This window comes from Trichoderma evansii, assembly GCF_050947405.1.
Source record: "Trichoderma evansii strain SZMC 28006 chromosome Unknown GGI43scaffold_47, whole genome shotgun sequence".
NCBI lineage: Eukaryota > Fungi > Ascomycota > Sordariomycetes > Hypocreales > Hypocreaceae > Trichoderma > Trichoderma evansii.
Genome location: NW_028145159.1, coordinates 1 through 12,969, shown reverse-complemented (window position 1 = coordinate 12,969; position 12,969 = coordinate 1). Strand labels below are relative to the sequence as shown.

Below are 12,969 nucleotides of genomic sequence, written 5' to 3'. Positions count from 1 at the left end.
CTGCACTGGCGGGGGAGGATTGAGTGAATAACCAGTTGACAGATGACCGGTTATGAATGGTATGATGTCGCTGTGCGCGTTGGGATGGGCGGGATCAGGTTCAGGAGCCTTGCTGGAAGGTCCAGGAGAAGAGAAGAGCGACGTTAAGAGGAGGGCATGCCCTCGGGGTCGCTTTTGTCGGTCGAGGCGGTATAGACGTGGTCGTCGCACGGGTCGCCTCCGTGCTTCGTGCTTCGTGCTTCGTATGCGGTATGTGGTATCGTATGTGTGCTATATGCAAGCCCGAGCAAGCATGCACAAGGCCTAGGTAAGGGTATTGGTGCTGGCTGGCTGGCTGTAATGCTTTGTTGGCGGGGCAGAAAGCGGCTCTCTGGCTGGCGCTCTCGTTTGCTCGTTTTCGCCTCTTCGTGTATGTATGGCTTGTACTTGTACCGTACGAAAGGAGTATAAGTACTGCAGTACTTGTATATTCTTCGCGATTCTAGACGGTCGGCTCGAGCAGGGATTGCGATGCAGATGCAGATGCTTGACCCAGGGCCTTTTGCTTCTTGGGGACTTCCCCGGGAGGAGTTCGTGCCTTGCTGAGCGGCAAAGACGGACGGCCGAATGGAGCCCTCTGTGCCTGTTTTGCTGCCTCTAACCTGGCGACTCGAGCAAGTCAGAGGAGGCAATGCGGGGACGCAGCGGATAGCATGGAGTTGGTGCTGCGGCGCCGCAGTCACCGGCCCTCACGATTTGACGGCTGAAGAGTTGGAGATGGAGATGGTCGGGGCGGTGGACGGGCCAAGTGCCCGCACAGTAGGCTGTTAGGTAATGGGGGACAGCGCACGGTCTCAGGTGACAGGCGCCATAGGGGACAAGCGTTAGGGGATGCGTTAGGGATGCGTTAGCGACCCGTAGGGGGGTTGGAGGCCACTTAGGGGGCTAGTATCGGCAGTTTAGGCGCTGTGCTCCCCCTGAGCTGGCAGGTACATGGGTGGGTATTGGACAATTTACACGAACTTGACGGAATGATGAGCTGTCCAATCTCGGCCACAGCAAGCGATGAATCAATGACATTGGACAAGCAATTAATTATAGCAGCTCGCAAAGGCTATTAGCAATTCCAACGTAAGAAAGCTTAAACAATTCACAAACACACGCACGTGCTGCGAGCCACTCATCCGCTTCCGCGTAAGATTGTACCATTTCATCTTAGTAAGTGCGAGTGCAAGTCAGGGCCACAGTCTGTGGCCTATCATTCTGGCACGGTGCCTGTACCTGAAAGGAGAACGCGGCCTACTGTACTGTATGCACCAGGAAAATCTCCAATGCCCCTCCTTCTCTTCTCGTGCTCGCCTTCGTCCTCACCGGTTTTTACGCCCCTCAGATCCTTGCGCCATGGGTGATCATGAGGAGGCTAGCCCATCGAAAAAAACTCTTCCCCCGCATGGCTACAGACGGGCCACCACGTTGTTTGCTGCACCTGTTAGGTAATGCCGGGCGTGAGCTGACGGAGATGGGAGCCATCAGCATCGTGCATGGCCTCGCTAGTCTAAGCTACAGTATAAGCCGAGGCCTCTGAATGCGTCCATCACCACTTTGCAGATTAGCATTGCTAATAGCACGTCAATAGTAGCAGCGTCTAGCAAATGTCGTGCTTTGCACATGCGTAGACAGTATGGATCAAGACAACATAATACCGCAATCAGCGCAAACACCGCCTCCCTTTACTCCGCAGACAGACACTGATAGGTAAAAATTTCGTTATCAAAACCACGATGTCTCCTCGCCGTTCGCGTTCTAGAAGGGCTCAACCAACTCCCTCGCAAGGCCCCTTGTTAAAAAGTGCTGGGGCTCACGGACTCTATCCGGCTTTCATGCCCGCCCTTTCACGATACTTCACCGACACTTTGCATGCTTCATTGTCGGCTTCGTAACACTTGCTGTATTCCTCGATTCCTTTCCCTTCTTCTCTCTTGTTTAACCCTTTTCGGCAATCTTATGCCGACGGGCATCGGGTAGAGGGAACGTATACAGCACGCAGGATGCATAAAGTGCGCATGTGTTCCCGTGGGACTCGATTACTTGCAACCTGCATGTACCTACATTAACCATAAAACAGCAGACCACCGTTTCTTGATTTCGTGATAAGCGCGATATTAACTTGATACATCGCGGGCACGTTATTGGAGCCAACAGCCTGTCATGCATCCGATGACGGAGTATCGGTTATCTAATGACACAGCCGTCTGTGTGAATACTGAGTGTAGATACTGTACAGCTAGTAATGCTTTATACTGGAATAGAAATCGAGGGCTACTAGACAGCTTTAGCACAACCTCTAAAGATGGCCACGAGGTGTGCTAAAGCTGCTAAATCCAGGGGGAAAACCGTCAAGTGAGCTGCGCCACGAGGGGGCTGGAGTCGGGTCCAAAATTGCCACAAATAAACCAGTCACAAAGTGGCTTTTTGTGTTACGAGAAATTTGCAGATCCGAGATTTCGCCCTCCGTATATGGTGGGGTTTTAGGACAGAACTACTGCTTTCGTCTCGGATGTCCACGATTTCGCTTAAACATACCAAGGTTGGCCTACCAAGTGCCGAGAGTGCTTTTTCGTAGATACGGGAGGTTGCTCCGTGTAGATTGGAGACTCGTCGTTGATGCTGCTCCATCAATGACATTCCAGGCCTTTATACTGTGGTATACTTCTATACGTACCTGTTTATTATTATAGCTCGTATACTATTAGACGCTATTATTTGTGGGAAAAGTTTCTATTTTCTGCTTCATCCTATTTTACTAAAATTGAGTCCGCTGTCAGACAGGATTTTTAATTTCTTGCCCTGAAGCCGCTTTTCTTTCTTGAGTACCGAGCCGGATCCGGCTCGGGTAGCTATTTAGGGAAATAAGGGCTCCTGACATGTGCAAGAACGAAAGTACCTGGTATCAGCCGGTGTTATCAGTAGCATTCCGTAAACATGCTTGTGGCTGCTGGGCAATTGAAGATCCACGTGCTGCAAGGCGAAATAAAGGCTGGTTCTCGCATTGGGACGTGCGGGCACTCAGAACTTGTTTGGAGCTTGGAGCTTGGAGCTTGGAGCTTGAAACACATATGAAATAGTAGTAGATCCATTGACCTATGCTCTGTAGCATTACTTGCCACGCTGATATAAGGCGGGTGATTAACTCAATGTGGCATTTCATCAAGTAAAGATGAAATGGACCACCTTAAAATGCCAAGCAGTGCTTGTTTCTCCGCAAAATCTATGTAGGGCAAACACAGCATGTCCTTGCCCAATTCAATGAATGAATGCTATCTGGTTCACCGCCATTGGGGGCCAGGACGATCACGAGGAGCTTGGCCGTCTCTTGGCAACTGGAGATAATGCAGGCACGGCATGCAGAGCCCACCGAGATGCAGCGACAGGTGGAGTTGGCATCATGATGATTGGCCTTGTTTCAGAGATTGATGCAAGAGTTTGTGTATACATGCATGTGCTTACCCTGGAGCTTGAGACTGCCAGATGAATTTTGAATCCGGAAACCTGCTATGTATGACGCTGGGGATAAATTATGACGAATGATTACGATATTCATTTTATCTTCTCGGAGGTGAAACATTTTGTACAGATTACCATTGGCTCCGATTGCTGGGTTTGCTAGGTTTGACTCTGTGAAGCTCTTTGATGTATACAGGAGCATCCGCCAGAATGGAACAACAATGTCACATCACACAAGGCGGAACTTCTTTGCCGATATCATCCCCTGGCAAGACGATGCCGAGACAAATAAAGTTTAAGGGGCCCATTGTGACGTGTCACAGGAATTTTTGGCAGCTGGACTGTATCAACCGGCGATGGCCTCGTTACGCAGAGGGGAAATAGACGAAAGAATACATGCATAGGGATTTGGTGACCAATATTTTTTTTTCTTTTATCTTCTTTTATTTTTGAAGTAGCTTCTGCCGGTTTCGCAGTAAAAATAAATTGAATATATGAGGCAAGATGCTCGGTATGGCTCAATATACTGCACATCGAGTATCGCTACTATCGTGTAAGTTGCATGTAATACAAGTACGTATGGCTTGTGTCATGTTGAGCCGAGAGAGCCCTGTGATGGAGAGTCTCAATCGGCCCTGAGAAGCCAGTTTCTTATACTTATAATTTAGACTATGAAGTAAATGTGTGATTCCCCATTGCACACAAAGTGTCAAGTTTAAAAAAAAAACAAGAAAGGTGAAAGCTGTCACGCTTTTGTGGAGTTGGCAGGGCTGCACGGAGACATTCCTAGGTTTCACCCATGCCAAATAAAAGAAGAGCAAGGCATGCTGAGTCAAATACACGTATCCGGCAGTTTCTTTCTCCCTTGCAGCAGATGTGGAAAAGAAGTTGGTGGCTTGCCTGCCCGGCTACCTCTTTTGTCTGCTTTTTCCATTCTTCATCCATCACGGATGGCTTGCAGGAGGATGACCCAAATGGGATACGCGCGATCGATTGTCTTACTGGCAGAATATAACTCACAAATACCGAGCTTTCCCCGCGCTTCTCTCTTCTTGTTATTATTGAGACCCTCATTACCTCTTTTCTTTTCGTTTCCTTTCTCTTCCTGCTTGGCCTTTTTCTTACTGTACCTTCAGCTTCTAGCATCCGTAGTCAGCACTGGCTTTGCTCGTAGTGCGTCGGACATAGTGGTGGCATGCAGCGCCAGCCAATCGGGCTGCTGCCCCCTATGCGAGCCGGTCCCTCTCTTTTCTCCTGGGAACCCCTGCAGCGTGCGTCCCGGGCAAAACTTGGAAGAAACTGAAGGAGAAGAAAAATTGGGAAAAAAACGGTCCAGAATGGCTTGAGTGGCTGCAGGGGTGGTCCCTGTGCGGCTTGCTTCGAGGGACCTGCAATTTGTACCGTGATTGGGTCTTCCGAGTGGACGGTGCGCGGAATGCTGGTGGGAACAGAAGAGCTGGGCTGACGCTAAAACAGAGGGCGAGAGAGAGACATGGCTTGGAATAATACGACGGGTTCATGCCATTGCTTTGACTTGAGGAGAGAAAGAATAAGAGAGTGAAGAAAGTAGAATTCACATCACATTGCATCACACTGGTTTGCGTCGTGCAATCATCTCGGCTGCTGGGAAATTTGTGTGCCATGCATCTTATATGCCGTGGTGGCACGAGCAAGACGCCCGCCTCGAAATGGTGGCACGCGAGAACCCGGCTCATGCATCCGGTGAAGCTGCGCGTCTCCAGAGCGAGACACACACAAGAGCCTCCTCAGCTGGATTGGGATAAACAAGGATCGGGACAATAGCAGCTCGGCAGAGTCAGCAGATTGGTGGTGGTATTGCGCTGCTATTCCCAGCAACAGGAGGCATGGACAGTTTATAGAACCCATCACGAGTGGCTTGCTACCGGCACACCAAGGCTGCTAGCTGGATGCTACGGTTGCTGCTAGCAGCGCGTTACCATGTAGTCAGGCTGCTAGGCATGCAGGACTGTAGCACCGGTCCTATCAAATGCCGCTGAAAGTTGCAGTTTGGCCGCGCACCACTTTGATAGGCGGCACAAAAGCCCCGGGTCCTTGCATGGGACATCCCGAGAGAGAGCTGGCAAGCAGAAAGCAGGCAAGGATCGGCGGTCCAGGGGAGTGGGAAGAAGAGGCAGAGAAATCAGAATCTCGATCGCATCACCATGACATAGAGCCAAGGCTTGCGAGAGAAAAAAAGTAGCGGCATTAACGGGAGATGGAATTAAATATGGGAACAAGAGGAGTAAAAAAAAGAAAACAAGACAAAGAAAAAACCCATCTCATTTCACTCCATCTGGCTGAAACGAGCCTTTCCCACGCAGAGTTTTGGAGGGCACAATAAGCCACCACACAGCTGCGAGCACTAAAAAAAACAAGGTTTCCAGCTGATGTATCCAGCGCCATCGACCTCTCAGCAGGCAATCATTTTGTAACAATTGCTATAAGCTCAGTGCAGGGATTCAGGATTCAGAGCAAAGAGAAACAAAAACAAAGATTGGTCGCCTCTTGGGCCTCAGTTCCGGTCGCAGGTCCTGTCAAGTGGAGGTGCTGCGCTGTTCTCGACGTGGTGCGACGGGGGGTGTTTGTTTATTAACAGACATTTGCCAGATAGAGCAAGAGAAGAGAAAGAGAATTGGAAAAGGATGGGAGAAGAGAGAAAAGAAGAAAATCTACTCCTTTTCATTTTCTCTCCCTCATAACTTTTTGTCTGCCTGCTTGCCTGCGCTGTGTGTGGCTTGACTGCGATACACCAATTTACACTGGCATTTTGTTCATGAATCCGGGTCGTTTTCCTTTGATACCACCACAGCAAGCATCCATTAGTCCCTGAATCGAGAGAGATAACCAACTCGCTCAATACCACGCTGCTTTATCTCTATCGTCGCCATCACCACTAGCATCGTCAGCATCCAGATCCTACTCGCCATTAGCGCCGTTGGCTGGCTCTTTATCCGCTACAAGTACTACCGCGACTACGAAAGAAACGAGGCACACGAGTCCACATACCACTGTCCGTAACAAAAAAACAACGTTGGAACGGGCCACGCCGCTTCGGCCGCTATTTGCATCTTGCCGAGCCTAAGACCAAACGTCTCCAAACTCTCTTTTTTTTTCCTTTCGAAATCTCGGCAGTTTTTTTCTTCTTTATTCATTCATTTTCGTCTGCTTTGGGCCTTTAAGCCACCAGTCCAGTAAATAAACTCCCGAGAGTGGGAGTTGATGTTTTGCTGGCTTAGAGAAAGTCATTTCTGGGCTCTACTATATGCTTTTTGCTTGCCTTGGAATTCCATCTCTCTCTTTCTCTCCTCTTGATTGAATTCGACTCACCTCAGCAACACACACACACACACTACAGCCGTTCATTTTCATTCAAGATAACAAAAGCAAAGCACTGGCGCTAATACGCAACGCTGCTGATACTGCGACTACCGGCTCAATCTAAACTGTCACGAGCCTCCGCTTTTTCGCCTCTGGACCCTGGCCGCGCAGCTGCGGCTTCGTTCATGTCTCGGCCATCACGCGCGCACCCAATTGAGCGCCAGACAAGGCCTTCTGCTGAATAGAGTACGGTCCAGCTCGCCCACCTGACCTGACCATCCCGAATAGAGAGTGCAGACGCCAGACGGGGGGAAAAATAGACAGGCAGATACCGTATTAGGAGCAACGGGCATTCTGGCGGCTTGATATTGAACTAGCTAATACGACGTCGCATTTCCTTTTGGAGGCTTTCCCTCCTCTCTCTTGTTCGCCATGCCAGGAGCTGCTGCAGACGCTGCTGACGCTGGCGCGGATGCTGAAGCTGCACCAGCACAAGCACCGGTTGAGGGCAGAGGCATTGCGGATAACAGCAGCAGTAATACGAGTAATAGTAATGACGAGAACCCCAACGGCGACGGCAGCAGCAGCACAGGCACCACCATAAGGGAAGCGGTACCAGTCCTAGTACCATCACAAACACAAGCACCGGCAGAAACACAAGCTCCAGCGCAAGAAGCATCAGTGCCGGCATCTGCATCGGCGCCAGCACCTCTTTCGCCACTGTCGACGTCGTCGACGGCAACCAGTCCCGTGTCGCCAACGTTCCTTTCCGTGGCCGGCCGAGTCAGCACGCCTCTGAGCCTGTTTGTCGACTCTGCGCCCAGCAGCGGCGGCAAGAAGCTGCCTGCGACATCGTCACAGACGTCTCCCGGTTCAGAGTCTGCCGCAGCAATTCGGCAGCGCTATCTGGCCATGTCGTCGCCTACAGCCGCTTCTGCCATTGCGCCTGGCGCAGCTGGTCAAGAGTCAACGCTGTCAATAGGAGGAATCGCAGCTGCAGAGGCCACAGAAAGAATGCGACGAGAGTTACGGGTGGACGAGGCCGAGCACGAGGCAGAGGTGGAAGATGAAGAAGTAGACGAGGCGGGCTGGAAAGAAAAAAGCACGGGCACAGGCACAGCAGGGCCGCCGCTACCGTGGTCCCCCAGCGCAAATCACGACGTCGGCAATTCTGACAACGTTGCTGGTGGTGCTTCTTCAGCTGCTGCTCCTGTTTCTCTTAATAGAAACATCAGCAACGGCAGCAGCAGCAATAATAAGCATGACGCCTCCAGAGGCATCATTTCCGCGCCCCTGCCCCAGAGCCCCGACGCACGCGCCAGGCCCGGCCAACACGAGCGCCCCTCAAATTATGGCCGGGATTCGGATATTGCCAGCGCCAGCAGTGCTGCTGCAATTAGCACCACCGTTTGGTCCCCTGCATCTGCATCGTCGTCCTCACAGCCAGGGCTGCTGCGCCGCTCACCACCCGAAGATCCTCCATTGCACACGGGCAGCGTGCAGCCGGGCACCAAGCTGGCCCATCCAAAGCCCATCTTACACATTGCAACCGAAGTTGAGGCCAGAAATCACCACTACTCGGATCTGCTCACGCGATCCGCGTCCACCATCAGCAACGTCGCCCATCTCGAGGCCACCGCTGAGCGCCTGTCTATGACCAGTTCCATCGACGATGCCATCCGCGAACTACACGGCGAACTGAAACGAAGCGATAGTAGACGATCATCCATCCTCGCCGCCCGCGCAGCCTCTGCCGACGAGCACTCGGCCTCCTCACGCCTGCGCCGATACCCGTCCAACGGATCTTCATCTGCCGCCGCCGCCGCCCGCCAAAAGGGTTACTCTCCCGCTGCGTATGTCATGTCGCCCACCAACTCCCTCACCGGCCGCATGCGCTCCGGCTCCAACGCCTCGACAGGCCGGCCGGAGCACGACGCCATCAACTCCATTCTGTCCCGCCACGGCCCGGGCAAGAGCTCCGTCAGAAGCGTGCGCTCCGCCAAGCCCTCGCTGGCTGAGATCTCCGAGTCGGAGCCCATTTCCTTGACCCAACAAGTCCTCGACGAGGCTGAGCACGCTACTGATACCGATGCCGATACTGATCCTGAAGCTAGCGCGAGGAGAATGATTGAACAAGACGCCGTCGGGGGTCCGCACACGGACGACTTCCACGAGATGATGGAGGGAGGCTTCCGGAGCCACAGGGCTTCGAATCTGGTCTTGGTCAACCCAGACCTGCCCCCCGATCACGACGACGAAACCGAGAGGCCCATGACGGCCAACTCCACAAATACTTTCCAGGTGGCCCAGGATGCCTTTGACGACTTTGACGGCGCTCACTGCGAGACGGATACGGAAGATGAGCGTTTCGCTACGGCCGACATGGGGTCACGCTTGCAGAAGCGAGAGAGGCTGCCAGATGTGCAGCATCAACAGCAGGAGCAATATCAGCTCCAGCAGCAGTACCAGGCACCTCCACCGGCCCAGCTCCCCCCTCATCCTCCTGCCGCCCAGGAAGACACCTCCCAGCTACGCACCCCTCAACAACGGTCTTCTGGAGAGTTCGTGAGACCGCAATCCTACTTTGATCCCCAATCTGGCCAGCACATGCTGTACTACCCAGCTCGTGTTCCGGCCATGCTTAACCTACCTCCTAAGCTATCCAACAAGCCCAAGGCTGCTGAGCGTAACCAGCGACGCTCGCAACTCCTGAGTGCCATGATGCAGCCCAAGGAGAATAAGAGAAAGTCCATCGTCCCCGACTTGGAGCAGATTGCCCTGCCTGACCCTCTGAGCGGGCACCGCAATTCTTTTGCGGCCTTGTCCGTGGCAGACAAGCTGGATGATGCTGACGATGACACTGCCACTACACCTACACCATATTTTGTAGAGGGACCCGTTCCTCAGTCCAGGGACGTATCTGCACCGCCCTCTCTAGATGACCTTCGCCGTCCCCAGCGGTTGTCTAAGAATGACGCCGACAAGCGCAAGTCGAACATGGACAAGCTGAGCAGCCTCCCTCCTCATCTCCGAGCCAGCGTATTTTTCGAGCAGCCCTCTGAGATCCCCGAGATTGAGGTCAAGGACGGATCGGCCATGGATACCCTCGACAGCATCCTCGACGCCTCAGCGACCGCCCCCGTCAATGCCTTTACTGACCATTTGTACGCCGGCAAGCTGGGCAACGAGGTATATGGACAGGAGAAGAAGAATATCGCCAAGAAGAATGCAGCGAAGCACAAGTCACAACAGCTTTCTACAAACACTCTGGGTGACGCATTCTCCAAGGGATCAACTATCAAGTTGCTCACTAAACGAAGCAAGAGCAGCTTGCTGGGAATAGAGGCCAACGATTCTGAAGTTCGCCCCAGCCCACGAGCTCTTAATGACAATCACGACGGAGCTGACGACGACGACGACGACGAAGAAGAAACAGGAAGAGGAGAGGAGGAACCCGAAGAAGGCATCTTTGATGGAATGCCCACGACACTTCTTGGTGAACTTCATCTTCGAAAGCAGCGACAAAAGGAGCGAGTACTCAACCAGGGCAACATGGTGCCCCAACAAATGCGCGCCACTCTCCTGGAGATGGATGCTGTCGCCGAGATGCAGCGTAAGCAGCGCTTGAAGGGCCGCGTGAACCTTGCCTGGGAGGACCAAAATATCCCTGTAGAGCAACACCTATCGGATGACGAAGACGTGCCTCTGGCTGTCATCGCCGCGATGCACGACGGTGCCAAGAACATGCTCGATCTCGAACGTCCTATAGGCCTGATGGAAGCTCGTGAGATGGAAGAAAACGAACCCCTGAGCCAGCGTGCCGCTCGTCTACAGGGCCGAGCCTCTGCTGCCTTTACTAATGCCAAGCGCCAGAGCAATCTGAGCTTGGGCCCTACGCGCATGGCAGAAGTGCAGCCTGCAGCTGGTTCGCCGCGCATCATTACCCCAGACGGAGCTATAGATGATGATGCACGCACCACCATCACTGCAAGAGCTCCATCTGCAGAGCCGCTCGTAGAGGAGATTGAGGAAGAGACTCTTGGTGCTAGAAGGCGACGTCTGGCAGAATCGACACTGCCCAGGGCCCGTCCTGTCAGCAACGCATTTTCCATGGAGCTTCTGAGCCAGTTTGGCGATCTCGAAGAGCCCAAGGACAAGGAAGGAGGCAAATCGCCCAACCCAGAAGACGAGACCCTGGGCCAGCGCCGTCGCCGCCTGCAGGCTGAACGCGAAGCCCGCGCAAGAGAGATGAGCTACGGTAACCTGACGGGCGAGAGACTGGCGGCCTATGGCAACCTCACGGGCGAACAAGCCAACAGGCTTTCTCGCCGTGTGAGCATGGCTGATATGCTTTCCGTGCACCAGCTGGCCGAAGATCCTCGCATTGCGGATGAACGACGCCGACGAGAGGAGCAGATGAGAGTTGCCGAACAGGATGCTAGGATGGCAGCCATGAGGTCTCAGATGCCCACTGCCCTGGTGCTGCCGGGCAATGCTCGCTCGGGAGGCTTCAAGGCAGGCCTGTACAACGATGGAACAGGCGGTCTCGGCATTGAGGGGTCCCGATCGACGGCTGCTCTCAACACGCTGCACAGCCGGAGCTTTACCAACACTGGTCCTAGAAATCACCGGGCTACCATGATGATGCCGCCCCAAACTGCCTATGGCATGCAGCAGTCGTATAGCACGCTGACTGGCTTTAACGGGGCTGTCATGAACCAGAGGAATAACCCGTACAGCACTGCGCGTAATCTGTATAACTCCAATGGGGTTATCCAGCTGGGTACGGGGTTGACTCTGCCGAATGGCAGCTTGGACCGAGTTGAGACATGGCGACAGGGTGTTTTCCCATAAATGGAGCATCAGCATATGAAAGAGCATTACTTGGCATATCGAACCCTTTTTTCTTTGTCTTATTTTTTGACTGTTGCCGTCTGGATGTGAGAATAGGGGTTGGCTGTTGTCTACCCCTTGCTTTGCTATTGGCGGCGAAAGAACTGTCAAGAGTCATATATAGCCTATATAGCTGCCCCCTTTCTGGAAGCAGCGTCCGATCTGATTTTTTTTATCAGAAGCTTGTCCTGTTTTTTTTGTGTGTACTTTGTTGTTGGGGAGAGAGGATTGTGTATTTTATAATACGGGTTAGCATTGCGTGGCGCCTTGGGAAAGAAAATTGGAATTAAATTTTATATTTTTACCGCACTTTGGAAAGAATGGAGTGGAAGAAGAATTGGAGAGTTGACTTTGTGTTTTTTTTTTTAAAATTTATTTTCTTTAATGTAGATGAGGAGGGGGATGTGTGTTCTTTTTTTGAGAGAGTGGATAGGTGTAGTGTATGTATTAATCAATCAATCAATCAATCAATTAATCAATTAATCAATGCATTTGGAAGCTTGTTTCTTGATTTTTCTTTTCTTTTTTCCCCTGGTGTTTCTTTCAAGAGGCTTTATATAATAAACATGATAGCATTTACGCTAGTTTTATCCGCTCTAGTAAGTTAAATTGTATTAGGATAAGTATTATAAAAAGTGGCTGTTGCTAAGATCTGAGTCAAGACGTTCCCTAAACTTTTTATCTGAGGGTCAGTTATGGTATTTTGGGAGGGAATTTCAGTTTGAATGCAAGGTTAAGTGATCTCTTCTTGCTCATCTGAATCAATGAGCAATTCTCAGTACAACGCGTTTTCAATCACTGGTTCCTCTAGACCTATACGGTCCCAATATGGAATATATATTTTTTTTAATTTCGGGTATAACGTTCTGAAAGCCATGACACCCGTGCTGGTCCTATCTGCCCTGGTAGGTAGAATGCAAAGTAACTGTTTGATCCGAATCAACGCGATTCACAAGCTTCTCTTCTTCAAGCTTATTAATATACCCGGCGGATAGGACCGGCGCAAATGCTATGGCGTTTATTATATAAAGTCTTTGATATAAGATATGCGCCCCAAGTATTGTCACGGCTATGCCTCATTGCTTGACAATATATTTAATGATTTGATGCATTAGGTCCAGCCTACTGGTTCTGTTGCCTCTACTATCTCTACTGTCTTTACTACCTCTACTACCTCTACTACCTCTACTACCTCTACTACCTCTACTACCTCTACTACCTCTACTACCTCTACTACCTCTACTACCTCTACTA

At 51.7% G+C, this 12,969-nt stretch overlaps 2 protein-coding genes across 2 annotated transcripts; both read left to right on the top strand.

The window, feature by feature from the left end:
• Nucleotides 1-4,162: 4,162 nt before the first annotated feature.
• On the top strand, nucleotides 4,163-4,977 carry GGI43DRAFT_304764 (uncharacterized protein). The gene has a single exon (XM_083201600.1). It carries the CDS (start codon nucleotides 4,308-4,310, stop codon nucleotides 4,827-4,829), a length of 522 nt encoding a protein of 173 aa, XP_083055065.1. The 5' UTR covers nucleotides 4,163-4,307; the 3' UTR covers nucleotides 4,830-4,977.
• Nucleotides 4,978-6,608: 1,631 nt separating this feature from the next.
• Nucleotides 6,609-11,728, top strand: GGI43DRAFT_419216 (uncharacterized protein). The gene is made up of 2 exons (XM_083207645.1): nucleotides 6,609-6,749; nucleotides 6,841-11,728. The coding sequence occupies exon 2, from the start codon at nucleotides 7,255-7,257 to the stop codon at nucleotides 11,674-11,676; it is 4,422 nt and encodes a 1,473-aa protein (XP_083055064.1). The 5' UTR covers nucleotides 6,609-6,749; nucleotides 6,841-7,254; the 3' UTR covers nucleotides 11,677-11,728.
• Nucleotides 11,729-12,969: the final 1,241 nt, after the last annotated feature.